Raw genomic sequence first — 24,225 nt, 5'->3', positions numbered from 1 at the left:
CATTGAGTTGTTGCACATGATTGAGTGATTAGATATTTCAGATGTACCTAATAAAGTGGGCACAGAGTGTATGTTGTCACTGGGTTGCCAGCAGAGTAATGGTCCATTAAGACCTAGGGCAAACTTCAATCAATTGCTGATTCGTTAAAGACAAAGTTGAAGAGCAATGGAAATCTGTTTGCCCTTTGACATTGTTGTGGTGCAATGTCCAGATCCCACATGTGTAACTTTGATACAGTTGAAATCTGGGAGCAATTTTTGTAATCAGTTTGGCCACACACACAAATAGAAATCATGTTAGTAAAATAGCTAAAATTGGATTCCTAGTTGGCAGCATCAAAAATTTGTGATGTTGGACAAGTCTGAAGAGTTGTTAGCAAGTGTTAGTAAAAATGTGTACAAGTGAACTGGAACATCTGTGATCTGCCACTCTCTGATTTGGATGATCTCAAATAGACTACCGGTACTTTATTTTCGAAAAGGTTACTGTTTGTCACCATTAGATTAACAATAGAAGCAATGTTCTTTTGGGGATTACATTATGTGGATAGAAAGATTCAAACAGTGCATTTTTCCAAATACACATGCTTTGTAATCTAAGCAACACACAAAATACTGGAGGAACTCAGCAGGCCAGGCAGCATCAATGGAAATGAGTAAACAGTTGACGTTTTGGGCTGAGACCCTTGTACTTTATAACTACTGGATACTGTTAAATGTTTTTTAAAATCCATCAGGGAGCTGGGATTCAAGTTTTTGGATCATTGAAACTTCTGGGAAAGGGATGACTTGTACCAGAAAGACTAGTTGCACCTGCACTAGAGAGGGACCAATATCAGGCTTAGAAATTTTTCTAGTGTTACTCAGTTGGGTTTAACTAGTGGCAGGGAAGTGGACTCTGACCAGCAGAGTGGCTGATGAGAAATCAAGGGGTGACGCAAGTCAGTGAGACAGTTTAATCATCAGGATAAACAGGAGCACAGCAAAGGGAGAAAGACCTTCAGTTTAAACTGCATTTAATTCAATGTAAGAGACTCAACAAGTAAGGAAAGTCAGCTCAAGGTGTGGATTGGCTCTGGATGAGGATATCATAGACATAACAACCATGGCTGAGGGAAGGGCAGGAATGGCAGCTCAATGTTCCAGGATACAGATGCTACAGACATTTCTGAGGTATAGGTAAGAGAGGAGAGGGAGTTGCCTTGATGAAAGGACAAAGCAATGGCCCTTGGAGAGGATATCCTTGGTGGATCAACCATTGAGGTGACATCAAGTTCAATCTCAGTTTGTAGTCATTCATATATACATATATCACGCCAAACCAAACAATGTTCCTCCGGACAAAGGCACACAACACAGTACATATAACTCGTACACATAACACAAAGTAATACTACAAATCATATGGTGCATATACCATACAAGTTTTTAAAAGTAAACAATATAATGCTACTGATGCTTCATACATGAAACCTGGGTGGTGGCAGTTTTAAATTCAGTAGTGTGGGGGAAGAAGCTGTTTTCCTTCCTAACAGTTCTTGTCCTAGTTTTCTGTTACCTCCTGCTTAATGGTAGGGGGTTAAAGAGGTTGGGCAGATGGGAAGTATTGTTGACAATGCTAAGGGTCCTGCATACACAGCTATCCTGATAAAGGTAGTCTGTTGTGGTCTGAATGCCCTGCCACATGTGCCTCAGGTCTCTGATGTCACAAAAATGGCTGTATATTTTCTGTATATAATCCCATTTTTGTCTTCCCGATGGTGCAGGAAAGCTTGCCTGAGAACTGTCTTATTCCCTGATCTGAAGTCAAGTCAAATTTATTTATAAAGCACATTTAAAAACAACCCATGTTGACCAAAGTGCTGTACAAACCATAACAGGTAGCTAAAATCACAAATACAAGAAACACATATAAACAACAAGACACTCAGCTTATAGGCTCAAAATAAACAACACATGAGCCTAGGCACAAGCCAAAAATCACCCACGTCAAGAATAATCAAATGTTAGTGAATAAGGATAAGTTTTGAGCCTGGACTTAAAAGAGTCAATGGAGGGGGAAGATCTGATAGGGAGGGGAATGCTGTTCCACAGTCTAGGGGCTGCAACAGCAAAGGCACGGTCACCCCGAGCTTAAATTTCGATCGCGGGACAGCCAGGAGCCCCAAGTCAACCGATCTGAGGGACCTGGAAGTAGAATAAGGGGTTAAAAGGTCTGTGATATAGCAGGGGACCAGCCCATTTAGGGCTTTATAAACAAACAGGAGAACCTTAAAATCAATTCTAAACTGTACTGGTAGCCAGTGGAGGGAGGCCAGGATACAAGTAATATGGTCCCTCTTCCAGGCACCTGCAGGAGCCTGGCTGCGGCATTCTGGACCAGCTACAGATGGGAGAGAGACGACTGACTAATCCCAGTATACAGGGAGTTGGAATAGTCCAAGCGGGAGGATATAAGGGCGTGGATGACTTTCTCGAGATCTTTGAAAGAGAGAAACGACTTGATTTTTGGCAATAGTATGAAGTTGGAAAAAACTGGTCTTTACTACTGCAATAACTTGTCAAAACTTAAAGGCGGAATCAAATATCACACCAAGGTTTTTGACAAGGGTTACCAAGACTGTTGGTAATCACTTTGATGCTGAAGACAGCATCCCAGTCTCTCAGCCGTGCCCATACCTCTGCTGTCAGCCATGGCTTCAGAGTTGCCCTATTATAGATGAGTTTAATAGGTGACACATCCTCAATCCACTTCTCTATGTCGCTAGACACAGATCTTGCATATTCATCAATGTTAAGGTCATTGGTAGCTCCTCCCTGAACATGTTCGATTCCATGTTTTCTAAACGGTCCTGTAACGTTGAGGTGGGTGGTTCCTTCTGGTTAGATCTTTATTTCCCTTTGAATTGATTTGTCATGTTTAATTAGTCAGTATGCAGGAATAACATAACAGATTAGTAAACACAAAGTACACTGCAGACGCTGTGGTCAAATCAAGCCATACAAAAAGGCTGGATGAACTCAGTAGGTCGGGCAGCATCCGTTGAAAGGAGCAGTCGATGTTTCGGGCCGAGACTCTTGGCCCAAAACATTGTCTGCTCCTTTCAACGGATGCTGCCCGACCTGCTGAGTTCATGCAGCCTTTTGTATAGTATAACAGATTAGTGGTCAGAGAATCCAAGGTTGGACAGTGAGAAGCTTTGTATACACCAGAGATGTTGGTATAAACCAGTCTAATGGTTCTCACCTCTGGTGGCCAAGTCAACAGGATTATTTTTAAATCAGTACGGTTGAAATCTCCAGCAACAATAAACCATTGAGGTTTGTGATTTGCAAGTCAGATCCGTAGAGCTCATGCAACAGCTCTCCAGCATTAGCACAGGGTGGGGATGTATACAGCCACAGTCACAATGTCAGTGAACTCCCTCAGTAAACACTTGACCATTACAAACTCTACCATAAATAAACAGTGGGTCGTTACTACCAAAGCAGTTACACACCAGTTCTTATTAACACCACCACCACCACCATGGGAATTCTGTCAGCCTGAATAGAAATGAAACCCTCCAGTTGGATGCCTGCTTCAGGGGTGGTATCCTGGAGCCGTATTTCCATCAGAATGAGCGCACAGCTGTCCATTTCACGCTGAGTCAGTCTCGGATGCAGGTAATCTAGTTTATTTTCCAGCAGTGTCTTGTGATCATAAGAAAGATTACTCCCATTAGTTGAAGCTGAAGTGGCTGCTCTGACTGGACTAGCTGTCATCTTGAAAGTTTGTAACTTAAAGAAGGGGACGGTTAATCTGATTGTATTATAGGCCCCCAATAGTCAGTTGGAATTGTTGGAACAGATATGTAATGAGAGCAGCCAGTTGTGAATATAATTGGGTAGTATCAGTAGGAGATTTTAATTTCACTAATATTGACAAGACCAGCTATGTTTTAAAAACATGGTCAGAGTGGAATTTGTGAAATATTTCCTTATTCAATGTAGAGGGAACTACTAGAGAGGGTGTAACAAATCAATTGAGTTTCAGTGACCATAATTGTATTAGTTTTAAAATAGTTATGGAGAAAGATACAGCTGGTTTGTAGTTTAGAGTCCTGAAATGGGTTAGAGCAAATTTGGGAGCCATTAAGCAGAGGTTGATTAGGTGAGATTGTTTTCAGGGAAAGGGGTGTCTAGTGAATTTCCTATTGTTATATTTGCTTTCCAAAAATAATAGTGAGTGCAGGGGCGCTATATGAATGTCAATCTCTATGCCAAATGTAGATAATATGATATTAAAAGAAACTTCTCAAAAGTATTATTTATCTAAGAGCTACCAAATATTCTCCTCTTAAATATTAATGAAACGCTTGAGCATTTTTCATGCATATAAGCAGACTGCCTGGTAAAAGTTGGCTTGTATGTATTGTGAGCTATAAATTTTACTACATGAATGATATATTGAATCATTATTTCTTGCTAAATTAACTTGTCTAAGGCAGTTGCATGTAATCCATTTTTTGATACCTTTTTTAAAAAAAAAACTGAGTCCATTCTGGTGAAACAACGTAAAGGTAGATTCTATATACAGATTGCGCAGTGACAAAGCAATCAAATGACACAAGGGTAATATTTCATGGTATGAATTTGCCAAAAGATTGCATAGAAAAATCAATTGGTTTGTTAATGCAGTTACTGTGATAGTTTCACCCCTGACATTACTCTCTTGATAAATGTGCACTTTATGTTGAACAATAACTGGATGACATCCAAACAATAAGTTGCCTGACAATTTTTTTCCAGCCATACAATTTTCAGATAATGAATTAAGCACTAAACACACTTCAGCATGTGCCTAGTTGATGTAGTGACAGCAGGTAAAAGCAAATAAAGATGAGATGGATAAAAGATGTACATTACATATATGAACTGTTTGAACACAGCAACTGATTAACATTACAGTCATTATCAATCTTTTCATTTATTGGCAAAGTCTTAATGGGCAGTGAAAACGGTAAAATAAATTTCATTATTCTTTAACTAGTGTTGCTTTAAATATATTCTAAATTGCCATTTAATGTCAATTAAATTTTGCCGTTGAAGATGTGTGAATTATTTATGACGCACGAACATTTACATCCTCATTCATTTTGGGAATAAATTTACAAGTAACCTGAATCCCACAAGGAATAGTTTCCTTAATGTATCTTGTTAGTTTCAGTAATTGTGATGATAATGATGTCTGTTTGTCTGTCTTTCTCTCTGCATGTCCTTTCCCCACAACATTCATCCTGTTCTTCATGAACCATTTTGAGGAGAATGGGGGGTGGGGGGGAAGAAACAACTTTTGTTACAACACCATCTTTTGCTTGCTACCACCTCAACTTTCCATTTCTCCTCTTGGGCAACCTTTTGTATCTTCAGCAGTTTTCTGCTAATTTGTGCACATTCCAGAAAGAATTAATGTGTGGAATTTAATTGGATTGTGATTGAGAATCTTATCTACATTACGCAGTGCGCCAAAAGCTATTAAACTTTGTCACCAAATTCACACGTTGAAGGTCATTTCTCCAGCCAGTCTTCCTTTTCATTTTGGTGTACTCCTCTCATCACAACATTTTGGAGATCGGATTCAGATTCAGTTTGTCATTTATAAACCACAAATACAATGCAGTTAAAAAATGAAACAACGTTCTCCAGAATGATATCACGAAAAAGCACAAAACAGACCACACAAGAAAAACCACATAATGTTTGGTAATCCCCAATCCAGAGACGGGAGAGGCTGCTGCGTATCGATATCGCGCTACCGTCTTAGCACGTTCCCCAGAAAGGAACTACAAACCCATCAGACAAACCTAAAGCTACAAGACCTACACAAAACCACATAGTTATAGTTAACATATAGTTTCAACAATGCAGACAAAACCATAATTGATAAAAGACTACCTGACAAAGACCACATAATTATAACACATAGTTTCAACAGTGCAAAGCAATACCATTATCTGATAAAGAGCAGACCATGGCACGGTTTTAAAAAAAAGTCTCAAAGTCCTGACAGCCCATCATCTCACACAGACGGTAGAAGGAAGAAAAACTCCTTCTTGCTGATACAGCACTTTGGGAGCTCTGACCACAGCCAACTCCATCTGAAAACTTCGAGCCTCCGACTAGCTCTCCGACACCGAGCACCATCTCTGCTGAGCGCTTCGACCCCGGAACCAGCCACCAAGCAACAGGCAAAGCCGAGGTTTCGGGGCCTTCCTCCCGGAGATTTTTCCAATCGCACAGTAGCTGCAGCAGCGAAACAGGCATTTCAAAACTTTCAAATGCCTTGGATCCAAGAGTTAAATTTGGATTGAGGATTCACATGAAAATGAGTGGTGGTTCCTCATTAATAAAAATTCATAAAATTTTGGTCTTTCAGTATCAACAGTCACAACTAAAACAATTATCCTTTATTTAAGTAACAACCATGGCAGAAGGCATGTACTTCGTAGGACTGCATATCATGCAAACATTTGCCAAGTGTGCAAATCTGAAGTATTATTGTGAAAATTACTCTGTTGACTTTTAATTTTCATTTTAGTACATTTGTGTTTGGCTACAAAATCAAAATGTGCAAAATATTAATTACTTTTACATTCATGCAAAGACTATTTTCGTAAAGGCACAGCTGTTGGAGAGCTCCAACCTATCCTGAAGGAAGTTTCACAATGGATTCCAATGCGTGTTTTTTTTTAAAAAACTTCTAAAAAGTGAAAAATATAAATGACAACAGAGGAAAGTGATTTTCAGCATCATGTCGATGTGATCACTTCCTTCCAACTGTTTTGTGTGTGATTGCTTGAGGTTGATGATGATTAGTTGTGAAATGTACAACTTGGTGTTAATGTGGCAGGCGGTACAAAAGCCTTGGCTCTGACGGAATTGTGTGTGTAGCAGTTGGATGAGATCAAAGCTATTTTTGTGTTGTGACAATATGGCACAAAGCATAGGTTCTTGAACAAGTAATAGGGAGGCTACCACCCCTCAGTGAATACTATCCCCCAATTAATAATCGGCAGAGCCAAGAAAACTGGGTGAAAGAAAAGGTGTGGGTTCCATTTTTTTGTAGCAGGTGTTTTTACATTGATACCCTAGGACTCTGGCTTTATAGAGTTGCACCAGTTTGTATTTCTTGCTGCATTTCTCTCACTCACTCAAGGCTTTTCTGTCAATGTTAATGTCATCTTTGCAGATCTATTTAATCCGATGCATGTTGTGGAGGCTGTTCTTGACAAATGCGCACAGTTGATTAAAATCAAAGATTATGCTCAATTACTTGAAGCAAAGCAAATCAGTTGTTTCCACGTAGCCACAGTAGTCCCCAGACCTCCATTTGACTAAGCTGACTTTTCTAGCAGCCCTTTGCCTGTTTTTAATCTGCACATCACTTTACAAAACGTTGCTTGCCATCACATTGAAACAATTCAACATGGTATTCAGATCTTGTATTGGGGTTGGTTAGCAATAATTGTTTCCTAGGCAATCATTGGGCAGAATATACCTATCTCCATTTTGCTTCACTGTTTTAGGTAGGGTTTGAGGCAGGCGGGGGTGTTGAATGCTGCCCTCTAGTGCTTGGGTAGTAGGCAAAAACAACTATTGAATAAATTGTAGATCACTGCAAATGAAGAAATTTGTTTGGATCATTGATCTTGGGGGCAAGGAAAACTAAAAGCTACCTCCCACAGGCTCGTGTGATTTAATTTAGGTACTATGTTTAGATACTTTTTCCATGTAATCTCATTCTATTGACTGAAGGAGCATTAAATAGGAATGCACCTTCTGCCCACATCTGCCCTTCTAATACCCAATTAATCCAGATTTATTGGGCTCAGATCTGTGAGGCCGAACCACAATCCAAAATGTGGCTCCCATAGGTATTGCCGGTTGGTGGTTAAATTTCAGCAGCTTGCCACAGAAATACTGCTGTACTTAGGGAGGGTTCAGATCATGGTGTTTAGTGGGGGGGGGGGGGGCGCGGGAGAGAAGAACCTGAAATCACAAGGTACCTTTTCTATCTAAAAATAGAAAATGCTGGAATTACTCAGCAGGTCAGAAAGCATCTGTGGAAAGAGAAACTGTTAATATTTCAGGTGTAAGACATCTCAGAACTAGAAAGAGAAAACAAGTTGGTTTTCAGTTACATTGCTGATAGAATATAGAACATCACAGCACAGTGCAGGTTAATGTTATGCCAGTCTTGGTCTGGGGACAGAGGGGAGTTGAGGGTCAGTTTAGAGTTGGGGATATGGGGAGTTAGAGATCAGGCTGGAATTTAGAACTCTATTCTGCACTCGAGCTCCAAGTCCAGCGATATGGGCAAGTGCTGAAGGACATCTGGAGTTCGGGCTTCTGCTTCGTGCTCGGAGTCCAGTGACGTGACTGGATGGTGGACTCCTGTGGATGTCACAGTTAGTGGGTCCCAGGATTGGATGTCCGTGCAGTCATGAGGCTCAAGGGCTGGTCACTCGGCGTGCCCAGGGTCTCGTCATTGACTAGTACAGGGATTGTTAACAAAGATTGAATCCCGAAGGTCAATTGCTGCCTGAAGACTGGAGGCCTGTCCTGTAGGTGGACTGTTTGTGTGTGGGATGGTGGGAGGGAAGAAAGTGTCTTGTTTTTACTGTTTTGTTGCTGCTCTGTTTGTGTACCGTGTTCTGCCAACTGTTGTAGGCATGCTACTTTGGTGCCAGAATGTGTGGTGACATTTGCAAAGTGTCCTACCACATCATTTGGTGTGTTGGTTGTTAAAGCAAACAAAGAATTTCCTGCAGTTTTCAACTGCATATGATGTACAAATCTGAAAATACGTGACACCCTTATCCACTCATCCCTCCCTACTGATCTCCCTCCTGTCACTTATCCTTGCAAGTATGACATTTGCTACACCATTCAGGGCCCCAAACAGTCCTTCCAGGTGAAGAAACACCTCACCTTTTGGAGTCTTGTCAGTGTCAACTACTGTATGTGGTAGGGCCTCCGCTACGTCAGTGAAACCTGAAGTAGATTGGGAGACTGCTTCGTTGAGCACCTTCTCTCAATCTGGCACAAGGTGGGATTTTTCCAATCTCTCCCCTCCCTCCCCCATTTAATTGGGTTTCCCCTCTCATTCCAATATGTCAGTCAATGGCCTCCTCTGTTGCCAGGATGAGATCAAGCTCTGGTTGGAGGGGCAACACCATGTTCCATCTGGGTAGCCTTCAACCTGATGGCGTAAACATTGATTTATTGAGCTTCTGGTAATGTTTTGCCTTCTTCCTTTCCATTCTGGTCCTCTTCTCTTGCCCCCTTCTCACCTGCCCAACATCTCTCTCTGGTCCCCCGCCCACTCTCCTTTCCCATCGGATTTCTTCCTCTTCAACCCTTTACCACCTACACCTATTACCTCCCAATTGCTCTTTTCACCCACACCCCTCCATCCCTCCACTCCCTCAGCCAGCAACTCACCTACCTTCCCCTTCACTTGGTTTCACCTATTACCTGCCAGTTTGTACCCCTACTCTTCTTCCTTTTCTTCTCCCTCCCCCACCCCATCACTTTATTCTGGCTCCTTTCCAGTCCTGATGGGGAGGTGAAGTGAAGGGTAGAACTAAGGCAATATCTCTAGGGAGACACCAAACAAATTGATGCAGGAAGTATCAGATTACTCTTTCTATTGCTAATTGCAAAAGCCTATGGAAAGTACAGGCTGTACAATCTGAAAACCTGAGCTAAAATAATGGGCAGTAATGCTTAGTTCTGATACAGCCTGAAAGAAAAGTGAGTTGACTAAAAGTTGATAAATTAGTATTGATTCAGAAGGGTGCAATGTCCCCTGATGGAGATTTTTGAACTGAAAGATTCCCTTGGAAATGATTACACTAAATCTGGAATAACTGAATGGTTAAGGATGGTTAAATCAAGTGTTAACAAAGCTACTTTACAATGGGTTTTAAAATGCATTGATACATGTTATTTTAAAGAAAATGTGAACCTTAATGCACAAAATGTCCTCTTTTGTTTTCTGCAGGCCTGTATGTACTGCCAAGTCCATCTCAATTCCGGGCCAAGATAGCTCCTTGCAGCTGGACTGTAAAGGAGATGGGACCACAGGCAATATTGTTGCCTCAGGGGGCTTGAATTCAGTGAGACAGCCAAAACCTCGGCCTCCACTCAGCTCAGGTAAAAGATACTTCAACCAAATAAAAGGCAAATTTCAATGTATGAGGAACCTAAGCCATACAGATTTCTTGTCACTAAAGAATCTAAGACAGCCATAAGAAAGCAATTATGTAATTGAAGAGATCGCCAATGACTGTGCAGTAGACACATTTGTATAACTGCAAGGATTTGAACTATCATTGGTATTTGCACTATGGAGCTCTGATTTAGTCTGCCATTTCAGATTGTTGGAACACTTACCGTAATTTCTCAGAACTTTTGTCATAGAGCATTGGGCATAAATCTGAAGTAGAGTGAGAAATTCTGTGCAAGTAAATTTTAATTTCTTTTGATTTCGACAGTTTTTGTAGTCTGAGAGTTGTTCCCATTTTACTGCTGTTGACTGAGCTATTTTCTTTCATTACATTGTTTCTATAAACTGAAGCTGATGTAAGAGTCACGCTCTAACTAGTGTGCTAATATCCTTGAGACTTCATTGTTCTTGAGGGTCTTTCAATAGACAGTTATAATAATGCAAAATTCACTGCCTGAATGGATTGGTAGGATTTGATTACAAGAATTAATAACAATTGGTGGATTTGTATTTCAAATCTTTGCCAACAAATTATTCCTAGCTCTAAGTATTGCTATGAGATTTCAATTTCATGGTAAAAATAAACTAGGGCAAATGCTGGAAATCTAAGCTGCACACACAGTGCTGGAGGAACTCAGCAGGCCAGGCAGCATCTATGGGAAAGAGTGCAGTGGGTTTTGTGCTGAGACCCTTGTGATTCGTTAATTAGATTGGATGGAAATTAAAACACCAGTAAACGGATTTTCACACTGTTCTTCACGCACATGTTTTTAGATGCTCAGCATTCATCCAGTTTCCCTTAAAATTATTTTTTTTAAGGCAGATGCTGAAAATCTGAAATAAAAGAGAAGTTGCTGGAAATGCTCAGCAGCCTGGACAACACAGTATTGAAACTCCAGGATGTCTGACAGAAGGGCTCAGATCTTTGAGATAACTTCAAGCATTTGTGCACTTCAAATTAGAAATTTATTGTTCGCACTGAATTTTTAAGTAAGGGCTGGGATTCTTAACCCCAGTTAAGCAGCCCTTTTGCCATTCCTCTCAGTAACTAACACTGAAGATTCCAGCTCAATATATCCTCAACAGTCAGCCAAACAGAGTAATACTTTGTTCCATATGTTAGTTACCCTTTACCTTTTTTTCTGAATGTTACTTGAATTCAACATTAAGAGTATAGAGGTTTTTGGTAAAAAATCAGTCCTTTTTACCATTTCTGCTAGCCTTGACTGAAGATGCTGATCAGACTCCGCCCAGCCCAGATGAAGTGTTTCAAATTGGTCATTCCAGGAATTCAAGTTATGCCAGTCAACATTCAAAAGTATCAGGTAAATGAATTCCTTTTTCTTTTGTATCGTGCCACCACTTGAGGGTTGTACATTTGAGCTTGAAGAAATTATTCAAACAACTAGAATTGTAAGGTTGCAAATTTACTCAAAGTTAAAGAAAAAAGTTGTACTGCTCTCCTAAGCAATGTAATCAACACTGAAAGATGGTTCATAAATATAAAGTCATGGTTTAGACTGGAGAGAAAATAACACAAGGGTGAGGCCAGTTTTTCCAAAGGTTGAACTCAACACGTGTGATTAGGAACTGAATAAAAACAATTATCTTCGAGATTCAGAGAAGTTCCTCATCTTTACCTGTTTAAGTAAATTATTCTTGCATTGAATAAGAGATTAAATTCCTATCAATATAGCATAAGGAAGGGGGCAAAGGGGAAACTGAATTTCTCTAAGTTCTACAGTACAAAGGGATTGTTATTCTTGCTGTGTTTTATACAATTTCATGTTCTAAAAGTAAATGTTATCCTTTAATTACAATTAGGACACTGATGTCCTTGCTGGTGGAGCTAACTGATTCAGGGAACCCATTTTAATAAGAATACGTTTTACACATTGTCTTAGTTATAAAGTTATGGCAGTTAGTTAAATGTAAGGAATTACTAGTTAAAAGTACTTACAGTAAAGCAAATGGTGGCGGGGAGGATAAACTGCTGCAGTGGATTATAGATTTTGCTGTATTGACCTTAATTCTTAAAATAAGACTTGTTTGAGAAGAGGTTACTGATTATGTTTTGTCTTTTAGCTTATTTTCATGTTGTAAGTTTTCTAAATCCTATACGGGATCCTGACTAGTTACCTTTAGTGTTGTTGCATCAGAATATTTAAAGAAAAGAGACAATTTCCATTCCCTAGAGCAATTTCTTGGTGTCAATTTGAGATTACCAGCTAATACCAGATTAGAACTTTTAAGATGTACACGTGCTTGGAAGTTGAGTTCAACCTGCCCACCCCTATATCTTGTTAGAGGATTAAAGTCAGCAAGGAAATTGGATATTCTGCTCTAGGCTTGATTCAGTCTTTGGCTCAGTAGTGAAAGGACATTCCATTAGTATGTTGTGCTATCTAATTCACATTGGGTTGCTTCCCATTTGCCAAAGAATGTTTGCTGTCAAATTGAATGTTTTTTATCCTCTTGAGCTACACGTTACTTTTACTACTTGCCTGCCACCATGCCGAACTCCTCTTCTGGTTACCTATGTCTCTGAGTCCACATCTTGGCAACGATTTCCCACCCCACACTGATGACCCCTTCTCCCGTCTCCAACTCTCCAACCCTTCCTGGACATACTGCTTTGCTTGTCGGCCTGCGGCGATCTTTTCATCTCTAATTGCTGATGAGTCATTAATTGGTTCAACTTCAGCACTCCTTACTCCTTCTCGAAGCTTACCCCCTGTGAGCACACTGCCCTCCACTCATTCCACCCCAATCCCAACCTGCAGGCAAAGGGGGTACTGTTGCAGTGTGGTAGACTGACTCCATCTTGTTGAGGCCAGGTTGCAACTCTCAGACACCATCTCTTACCTACCTCCTTGGAAAGGACCCCACTCTGGACCATCAGAAAATAGTCACTGACACCATCACTAACCTCCATTCTAGAGAATTTCCACCCACTACCACCATATTCATAGTTCCCTTAACCCACACTGCTCAAGATCTAGAAACCTTGACTGTCTGGGTAGGCCCATTGTCTCTGCCTGCTCCTGCCCTGCTGAACTTGTGTCTCCATATCTCTACTGTATTCCAACTCCCTTAGTTCAGTCCCTTTCCACCGACATCCACGACATTTCACGTGCTGTCAGTCTCCTCACCAACTTTAAATTCCCGGGCCCTGATCACCTCATTTTCACCATGGATGTTCAGTCCCTGTGCACCATCCCTCATCAAGAACTTAAAACTCTCTGCTTTTCTCTCTCTGCACAAGACCCAACTGCCCCCCCTACAGTTTATTTCAGCTCCTCCCACTTGCCAGATTTAAGGGGTAGTTATAGACAGCTGGATGTGCCCCAGTTATGCTTGCCTTCTCATTGGCTATGCAGATCAGTCCATGTTCTAAGTCTTCTGGTAATGCTCCCCAACTTCTCCTACACTACGTTGATGAAGTTGGTTCTGCTTCAATTTCATTAACTTTGCTTCCAACTTCCACACTGCTTTTAAATTCACTTTCACATTTCTGACACCTCTCTGCCCTTTCTAAATCTATTTCCGTCTCTGGAGACAAAGTGTCTACCAACATCTTTTGCAAACCTTTTCCATTCACATGGCTATCTGACTATCCCTTTTCCCAACCTGTCTGTTCTTTAAAAAAAAATGCTATTCCCTTTCCTCAGGTCCTTCATCTCTGCCGCATCTGTTCCCAGAATGAGGCTTTCCTTTCCAGGACATCAGAGATGTCTTCCTTCAAAAAAAAGTGTTTCCCTCCCTCCACCATTGATGCTGCCCTCACCCACATATCTTCCATTTCCAGGACATCTGCGCTTACCCATCTTCCTGTCTGCTTAACAGGGATAGAATTCCTCTTGTTCTCACCTACCACCCCATGAGCCTCCACATTCAACACATCATTCTCCACAACTTCTGCCATCTTCAGTGGGATCCTACCAAGCACATCTCAGAAAGGTAGCGTCCATTATAAAGGACGTCCAGCACCCAGGGCACGCCCTTTTCTCACTGTTACCATCAAGTAGGAGATACAGAAGCCTGAAGGCACACACTCAGCGATTCAGGAACAGCTTCTTCCCCTCTGCCATCCAATTCCTAAATGGACATTGAATCTTTGGACACTACCATACTTTTTTAAATATACAGTATTTCTGTTTTTCCACTTTTTAAAAAATCTAATCGATACAAGTATTTGATTTACTTGTTTATTTATTATGTTTTATTTTATTTTTTTCTCTCTCCCCTAGATTATGTATTGCATTGAACTGCTGCTGCTAAGTTAACAAATTTCATGTCACATGCTGGTGATAATAAACCTGATTCTGATTCACTTCCCCCGCTGTCTCTGCTTTCCACAGGGATCGCTCCCTCCATGACTCCTGTGTCCATTCATCCATCCCCACTAATCTCCCTCCTGGCACGTACCCCTGCAAGCGACTGAAATCCTACACCTGCCCATTTACCTCCTCCCTTGTCTCCATTCAGGACCACAAGCAGTCCTTCCAGCTGAAGCCGCCTGCAAATCTGTTGGGGTTATCTATTGTATTTGATGCTCCTGAGGAGGCCTGCTTACAACCTCAGCTCCATTTGCCAAGAGTGGAATTTCCCAAAGGCCAAACGTTTTAATTCCTATCTCCATTCCTGTTCTGACATGTTTGTCCATAGCTGCCGCTTTTGTCTTGATGAGGCCACTGTTTGGATGGAGGAGCAACACCTCATATTCTGTCTGGGTAGCCTCCAACCTGATAGCATAAACATTGATTTCTCTTTCTGGTTTAAAAAAATATTCCTTCTCCCTTCCCTCTTTTTCCAGTCCCCACTCTGCCCCCTGCCCTGCCTTTGTCTCTTCTCTTCACACCTGCTTATCACTTCCCCCAGTGCCACTCCTTCCCTTTCTCCCATGGTCCGTTCTCCTCTCCTATCAGATTCCTCCTTCTCCAGCCCTTTATCTTTCCCACCAACCTGTCACCTTCTAGCTAGTCCTCCTTCCCCATCCCCCACCTTTTCATTCTGGCATCTTTCCCCCTTCTCCAGCCCTGAAGAAGGATCTTGGCTTGAAACATCAACTGTTTATTCATCTCCATAGATGCTGACTGACCTGCCGAGTTCCTCCAGCATTTTGTTTGTTGCTCAACTTTTAATTGTTTCTTGGTAAATTTGAAACAAGAACATTGAAGCAGCTTGCATTGCTAAAGCTGTTTTGGATTTAACTCATGAAGCTCATAATTTTATCACAAATCTTAATCTCCATCCACACAGGCACATAGCAGTGGAATCAGAGCAGTCCATCCCCTTCCAGAGCAAAATCTGCCATCTTGCTCTGAATTCCTTACACAAGGAATATGTTTCTTTTTAATCTAACTTTTCCTTAGAACTTGTAGTGATTTATGTAAAGGTTGAAGCATCTGTAATCTCTTTCAGCTATTATAACTCAATCTGTTGTCCTCACCACCACGGAAAATGGTCTTCAGTCAATTCTATTCTCACTCTGCATGATATCAAAATAGTACTGAGACACTCAGATATAGCAAAGGTTATTGGCGCTGGCAACATTCTTCAATCAATAGTTTGGAATTCCAAAAATTCACCACTGAGTGCAGTAACATCATCTTGGTCTGCAGTGGCTGACTTTAAATGCTGGTCCCTGGGGCAAGAGACCTGCATGCACCTATCAAACTCCATTAAAAACTTGTTGGTCTCAATGTAATCACCTCTTGCTGAGCTTGTCTCGGCCTATTCTGCAATGCTCCAACACTAACCTAGCTATTCTGATTGTTACGATGCTAGCAACATGGAAAGTGGTTAGGGTGTGTCCTTTTCACTAAAGGCAGGCCAAACAATCCAGCTAATTATTTCTGATCAGTTCACATTCAATCATCGGCGTAGTGATGGAAGGTGTCTTTGTCATGTGGCACTTCCTCACCGATGACATACCCAGTTTAGATTTTGCCAGGACTACTTAATCCCAGTCTTCACAGCCTTAGTCCAAACATTGTAGAGGTGAGGTGACACCACAGTGGCCTTTGAGTGCAGTAAACTGAAGTCAATTGGAAGATACATTTAATAGTCCAAGAAGTCTGTTAGTCTGACACTACCAAAATGTATAGTGACTGAAGATAGGAAACTAGAGTCTTGAGGAACTCTTGCAATGATGTTCTAGGCTGGAAAGATTTGTGTAAGATGTGATGTCAACCGCCGGAAATATTTTCCACTTGTCTATTGATGCAATAAAATAAGGTAATCTTGATGGGTTAGTTATATGGTAATTAAATAAGGTAAAATAAGATGGGTTTTCTTTGATGTGATTTAGATATTGAAAGGTGTGGGTATTCAAGGGACCAGGCTATCCTAGTACACAAACCACAAAGCTAATGGACAACTTCAGCCAGTGATTAGAAAAGCAAATATTGCAAGGGAATTTAAATATAAGAGTAAAGATGTCTTGCTCCAATTATGGTACATGGGATTGATTGCTAGAATGACTAGTTTTCATTAATATTTGGCGAGAAGTCAAATACCAAAACAGGTTTGTAAGAAATCTCATTTGTTTCAGTCTACCAATAAAATAACAAACCTTTCCCCAATCATTTATTGGTTTCATTTCACATCTTTTATTTCTTATCTGAGATCAACACTGAGTACACAGGTGGTGTTAAGATGGGACCTTAGGGAGAAGCAAAGTAACTCAATTAAAGATATTGATAAAATTTTGAAAATTTGGATCTTTTGTGATCAGAAATATCTGCTTTGATTGTTTTACTGTCTTATAGTTAATTGGGTATTGTAAATCTGGAATTGAATCTGCAGTTTGTGCATTGGGTGATGTCACAAATAGTTTAAATGCATAATTTATTTCAGTCCATTCCAAAAAAGAAAACCATTTTGAAAGTGCTGAATGTATGCTTGATGTAATTTAATGTTGGTAACCCAGTCACCTCTGAGCTGATTTATTCCTTAAAGGGTCTGGGGCCAAACTGAATAAGATCGAATGCACCATAAGTAATTTACTGCTTAATAACAAAAAGTAAAAAAAGCAATTAATAGTAAATGCTATATAACAAAAAAACATACTACATGGATCAATGATCTCCAAAGATAGTGTGATTTGTATCTGCACAAGAAATTATTTATTGGAAGTTCGATATTGTTTGAAAATCCAGGTTACAGCACTGAGCACTCCCGGTCCTCCAGTCTCTCAGACCTAACTCACAGGCGGAATACGTCCAGTAGTAGCAGTGCGTCTGGAGGGCTCAGCATTACCGTTGAGAGCACAGAAGGAGAGAAGGAGCACAAAATGGAGAAACCACCACGGCCTCCAAGGCCAGCACTCCCCCCTGACAGGCCATCCAGGTACACAGCTGTTCTCTTTAAAAGAGGTAGTTCCCTATCTCTGGATAGTGCACATCCTGATAGCAGGACCCATAGAAGGTGAGACCACGAAACGTTATATGTACAGTTTAATTTGAAGAATGTTTGTTTTAATCTGTGATTCATTCTGTCTTCTACATTTTTCAAACTCCACTGTACAGTCTGAGATGTGTATTTGTTGAGGATCAGAAAATGTTTGTCTGTAGTCTGATCATTTAAGCATGAATCTGTAGATGTATTTTGTGTACCATTCAATACTTTCTTCTCTGCTAATTGGGCTGAAAGGTATTGTAACATTGGGCTGTAGGGTAATTTCTCCAGACTGGATTTTCTGACTGGGTTTTAAGGACAATTTGTTCTTGATTCTCAGGTCATTCATTTGTTTTGCCTCTTCCTTCAAATTGAAGTCATGCTATTTTACTAAAGTTTCTTTCCCTTGACAATTAAATCATTTTCTGAGCATAAGATTTGAATTGACAGCACTAAGATATCTGTACTTGCTCTATTTTGCCTCTGACTCTGAATAGTCAATCTATTGGTCGAGATGCCTCTACTTCCTGGCACTATGTACTTTGCCTTTTTTCCAAAGCTGTCCTTGCAGGGAAGGGAGGCAAGTTGACCTTTCATTTCTACAAGCTTGGCTCAAGTTCAACTGAGCTGTCCGAATTTGCTTCTTTCAACTTCAGAAGTCTTCAATGGAATGAATTTTTGAAATTTCCCAGTGCCTTGTGTTGATGTTCTGTTCCTTCACAAGTTTGCAAAGATACAGTAATTGCAACACGAGGAATATGATGAGCAAAGGAGAAAGTACTTGAATTTTTCCCTGCCCTATTATATCTGATGATGCAGAAACTTTTGCAAAAATTTAGAAATGGCCAAAATGTATCTGTGGTGTCTTGCTAATCGCAGCATTAAAAGATAAAGCTTCATAAGTGCACTTATCTCTGACTTGTTCTATTTATGTGTGAACCACAAATTGTTTCACAGCCAATCTGAATGAAATAGTGTTGCAAATTCCAATCTGATTTGAGATGGGGTAATGGCCAAAGTAACCAATTTCAGCTCTCCTGATGGCTTAGTGGAAGGTGCTCAGTATGCCATTTGACTAAACAGGTTATAAAGGTATTAGGTTTCTTCCTACACTGACCTCTGGGACAATTGTGTGAATGCTGCAGTTGGCCTTGTGGCCAACTGCTAAATGGAAATATCAGAATTTTTGCTCTAGATCATATAGTCTGCTATACAAACACTTGTGCAACTACTGGGCATCCATTGGATTAGCTTTTGCTGACATGCTTAAACAACATGTGTAAGGACTGAAGGGGTAAACACTTTCTAGAGAGATTTGAAAATGAAATCTGCCAACTTTTATTCTGCAGGCTCCTCGTATTCTGATTGTTCTGATAACTTTTAAGCATGTAGATATATTGTTTCTAATGTATCTTCCCTCCCAAAGGCGGAAAAAGGAAACGGTGGAAAATCAGCCCACTTGGGTTGATGACACCAGAATTGATGCAGATGATATTGTGGAAAAAATCGTACAGAGCCAGGACTTCACGGATGTCAGTAATGCTGAAGGTAAACTCATAATTTGTTCCCCATTTTATCCCCACATAATTCAGGGGTAAAATTCTCAAAGTATGATCAGGCTTTTCAGAGTGCCTGTCATTGACTAGAAGAGTTCTACAGGGGTCAGTGTTGAGACCACAGCTTTACAGCTTTTCATTTATACATAAATTATCCGGATGAAGGAACTGAAAGCACTGTGGCCGTCTTTGCAGAGAATGCAAAGAGAGGTGGAGGGACAGGTAGTGTATGGAGGTAGGGAGTCTGCAGAACCAAGAGGACATCGCTTTGTGGATCCAGAACTGGCTTGCCCACAGAAGGCAAAGAGTGGTTGTACACAGGTCATATTCTGCATGGAGGTTGATCACCAGTGGTGTGCCTCAGGGATCTGTTCTGGGACCCCTACTCTTCATGATTTTTATAAATGACCTGGATGAGGAAGTGGAGGGATGGGTTAGTAAATTTGCTGATGACAGAGGTTGGAGGTATTGTGGATAGTGTGGAGGGCTGTCGGAGGTTACATCGAGACATTGATAGGTTGCAAGACTAGGCTGAGGAGTGGCAGATGGAGTTCAACCCAGATAAGTGTGAAGTGATTCATTTTGGTTGGTCAACTATGATGACAGAATATAGTATTAGTGATAAGACATTTGGCAGTGTGGAGGATCAGAGGGATCTTGTGGTCTGAGTCCATAAGACACTCAAAGAAGGTTGACTCTGTGGTTAAGAAAGCACATAGTGCATTGGCCTTCATCTATCGCGGGATTGAGTTCAGGAGCCAAGGGGTAGTGTTGCAGCTATATAGGACCCTGGTCAGACCCCACTTGGAGTACTGTGCTCAGTTCTGGTCACCTCACTACAGGAAGGATGTGGAAACCATAGAAAGGGTGCAGAGGAGATTTACAAGGATGTTACCTGGATTGGGGAGCATTCCTTATGAGAATAGGCTGAGTGAACTCGGCCTTTTTTCCATGGAGCGACGGAGGATGACAGGTGTATAATATGATGAGAGACATTAATCATGTGGATAGTCAGAGGCTTTTTCCCCAGGGCAGAAATGGCTAGCATGAGGGGGCACAGGTTTAAGGTGCTGGGGAGTAGGTACAGAGGAGATGTCAGGGGTAAGTTTTTTATGCAGAGAGTGGTGAGTGCGTGGAATGAGCTGCCAGCGATAGTGGTGGAGGCGGGTACGATAGGGTTTTTTAAGAGACTCCTGGACAGGTAATGGAGCTCAGAAAAATAGAGGGCTATGGGTAACCATGGGTAACTACTAAGGTAAGGACATGTTCGGCACAGCTTTGTGGGCCGAAGGGCCTGTATTGTACTGTAGGTTTTCTATGTTTATAATTTTGGGCCCTGTATTTAAGGAAAGATATGCTGACCCTTGATGGGGGTCCAGAGGATGGTCACAAGAATGATAGGCTTAACGTATGAGCTGAGTTTGATGGTTCTGAGCTTCTACTCAGTGGAGTTCAGAAGGATATGGGTGGAGGGATGACTTCACTGAAAACAACCAGACATTGAAAGGCCTGGATATTTCTGTTAGTACTAGAGTTTAGGATCCAAAGGCATGGTCTCAGAATAAAGGTACGTCCCTTTAAGAGTGAGGGGAGGATTTTCTCCTGCCAGAGGCTGGTGAATCCTTGGAATTTGTTGCCACAAAGAGCAGTGAAGGCTGTGTCTCTGGGTTTATTTAAGACAGAAATTGATGGATTCTTAATTTGTAAGGGGCGAAGGGTTGTAGAGAGAAGGCAGGAGAGTGAGGCTTAAAAAAATTAGTCAGAATTGAATGGCAGAGCATACTTGATAGATCAAATGGCCTGATTTTGCTCCTGTATCTTGTCATCTAAATTGCTGTATTTTATAGCAGATGCAATAACAGTTAAATCTTAAGTAGCAAAATTGGGAATTGCCTCTCTTCTAGAAGGGTACTTATTGTTAAATACAAGGAGTAATTAATATGACTAATAAGGTCATATGAAAAGCAACGTCATTTAAATTCATCTGATGAACTGCTCCATTTATGTTCAGTAGCATGACTAATGCTGCTGTGGAGAGTCTGACTCTGGTCTAATGGTCATGCGCCTCATCTTCTGCTGAACGATAAACACAATGATGTGTGGTCTTTTAATGAGACAAGTATGTAAATATGCAGATTCAACTGCTGCCAATTTTTTGTTCTTTTAAATTCTCTGTGGGCCACACAAGTAAATCATCTTGAAATTACAGCACAAGCAGAATTGTTCATCTAAGAGTTCATTGTCTCACTTTACAGTTAGAGCCAATCCTATTTAAATATCATTCTTGTAATTCCCTTTTCAAATACTAATCCAGTCACTTCAGTGACTTCATAGTTCCAGTCTCAACTTGTAAAGCAGAAAACGTTTTTCCTGTCAGTTTAAAATCGGTTACACACATAAGTGACTTATAAAAGGAATGATGTGAAATGAGTAGATTTTATTTTGGGCACCAAGATGTATCTGTAGTGTTCTACTCAAAATAGAAGCAGATTCAGTAATAACTTTCATAAGGATTTGAAAAATTACTCGCAAGGAAAAGCATTTGGAAAGTTGCAAAGCAAGGGCAGGGTGTTGGAACTAATTGAGAGTTCAGGCACAACAGTTTAAATGGCCGCCTTCTGCACTCCTGTGCTTCTAGCTTCATCTTGGTATATAGCATATGACAATCTAGCTTCATTTTGGTACAACATATGACAATCCTGAATCCATGGCACATATATCAGTTGGCCAATCAGTCCTTTGCTATCTTTCCTCTCTAAATATCTCATAGGTGAACCTCCAAAGCTTCATTTGTCATGAGCTTCATCAACAGCAAATCAATTGCATTACTAAAACACAACCTTATGAGTACAAACCACAGTTTTATTCTTAATCTCTTTTCTTTGATCTCTTATTGGGGCTTGTCATGTTAAAGATTTCTATCTATATTTCTGTTATGCTGTTTAAAAACCCTGATTATTTAGGACATTCTATCCCGGTCACCCTTTCTGAAATGTATTGTTGCACATTTGTGTTCATCAGCATTATACCCACTTCACGACTTTCAATGACCTACAATCTTTTGTATTCTTCCTCGGAATTTGCTGGCAACCAGCCACTCATGTTCCCTGCTCTTAGAGCATCCTTTGACTTCTCCTCTTACCTTCTCTCTGTCCATGGGTTTGCATTTTCATTAATGATGACCTCTTTATTTTCAACAGAGCCAGGCAAGTAAATCTTGGAAGAGATTACAGCACAGCAGGATTGTTCACTACACTTAAGTGTTCACTGCATTTTAACTCTTCAGTTATAAATAATTACATTTAAATGTCAATCTCGTAGCCTTCTATATTTCGAATTCAAATACTAATCCAGTCACTTAAGACCTCTTTTGAGAAGGTGCTCAATCTACTCAATTGCTTTTATTTTCATGCTGAAAAGAACAAGGAGTTGTTTACAAATCTATTCTGATGACCATTGAATAGTCCCCTTTAAATGTATGTTAACCCATAAGTGGGTTAATTGCTCAGATATAAGAGCCAGTTGCATGGCATATCCTGACTTCTTGAGCAGTGATATATTTGCCTTTCTATGGACTGTTGTCATGATTCTTGCAGTTTCTGGAAAATGATGGTTTTTATCTCTGTTACCTTTATTTCTCCTTCAGCATTTGGGATGCAGGGTGCTTAAATATTGTCATTTATTAGTACCAAGTGCTCCTGCAAAATGCATTAAAGTAATCTGATTTGACACACAATGTTCTTAGTTGGCAAGCACAAATTTTCCCTGACACTAATATAGCAGTGACTAATCTATAAACATTTAAGCCTTTTAACCTCCTGCACCCAATTCAGAAGATTGTCTTTAGAAGGTGGAAACTATAATTTTACTGCTGAGTATTTCATTTTCAACCCTGTTTATCTATTTCAGATAACAGATTTGATTTCACTGAAATCCTTGGAATTTAATCACCATGATTAATTTTATTCACTTGTATTAGTTTGCTGTTGTATACAGCACTTAAGCCTTTAATATAAATATGAACAAGGTGACACAACAAATAATTACTTTACAATCTAAGGGAGATAAATATTTCCATTTGTCTAAAGTTTGCAGTCTATAACCTAGACAAGTAAACTGTACCAGCTGGAACTCTGCTCAGGTCGAATGGAAATTCAGTGCAGCAGTAATGCAAATACTGGAGCAATTGCTGATACCATTGAAGAAGTAAAGACCAAAATATTAGTTTTAATCTTTTACTGTGTATGTTCAGTTTATTTTTTTTAACTATTAATGGAGACATGGTAAATGCCCCTGCTAATTTATAGAACATTGAATTGGTTTGGCACATTGTGGGCCAAAGGGTCTGTACTAATCTATTCTCTAAAGGAAATAATATGGTTGGAACTGTATCTGTGGTTAAGTTAAAAGAAAGAATGAACGCACTTATTCTCCCAAATTTGATTTTTTTAAAAAGAAAGATTGTGTGTTTTCTGGACAAGATGACGTTTGGGTTTTGCTTACCCGGAGAAATCGGTGGTAGCAGAATATTGCATCTACGATGGCCATAGGACTGACTTCGGCACAAAGCAATGTACCGCGCCAATGGCTTTGGGGACTGCCTGGTGAAGGAAGCCATTGAAATAAAAATAGAGCAAAAGAATTTTAACAAAGATGAAGATCTCGCTCCAGGAAAGAACTGGAATTTGATTGTAAACAAGGTTGGAGATTGGAAACCTGATGGGTTGAGGACCGACCAATCAGGAGGGATGGACAACTGGTATTACCACTGGACTAGACATGCCTAGGTATCATCCCTGATGAAGATGGCAGAGTTTGTCATCAAAACATCGGTTAAAATCAATACCTGTGCCCGGCTGGAAGCCTGAGAAGAGTTATTTGTCTTAAATGCAGGGGAAGCACTAGATCCTTTTTCAAGATGACCTTTCATCCATACTACTTGCTACAATATTTTTAAAACTTGAATTCACTACTCCTTGACACTAGAGATCTAAA

General features: G+C 40.4%; 1 protein-coding gene across 2 annotated transcripts in view; it reads left to right on the top strand.

The window, feature by feature from the left end:
• eeig1a (estrogen-induced osteoclastogenesis regulator 1a) overlaps nt 1–24,225 on the top strand; it is a 97,573-nt gene that overhangs the window by 64,076 nt on the left and 9,272 nt on the right. The window contains exons 6-9 of one of the 2 annotated variants that reach the window (XM_073052435.1): nt 10,049–10,200; nt 11,494–11,598; nt 17,437–17,626; nt 19,101–19,222. In XM_073052435.1, coding sequence (XP_072908536.1) covers nt 10,049–10,200; nt 11,494–11,598; nt 17,437–17,626; nt 19,101–19,222 — 569 coding nt within the window. Of the gene's footprint in view, nt 1–10,048; nt 10,201–11,493; nt 11,599–17,436; nt 17,705–19,100; nt 19,223–24,225 lie in introns of both variants that reach the window. The other variant, XM_073052434.1, reaches the window with a different exon arrangement.

This window comes from Hemitrygon akajei, chromosome 7, assembly GCF_048418815.1.
Source record: "Hemitrygon akajei chromosome 7, sHemAka1.3, whole genome shotgun sequence".
Taxonomy (NCBI): domain Eukaryota; kingdom Metazoa; phylum Chordata; class Chondrichthyes; order Myliobatiformes; family Dasyatidae; genus Hemitrygon; species Hemitrygon akajei.
This window is presented reverse-complemented; position numbering and strand designations above follow the sequence as displayed.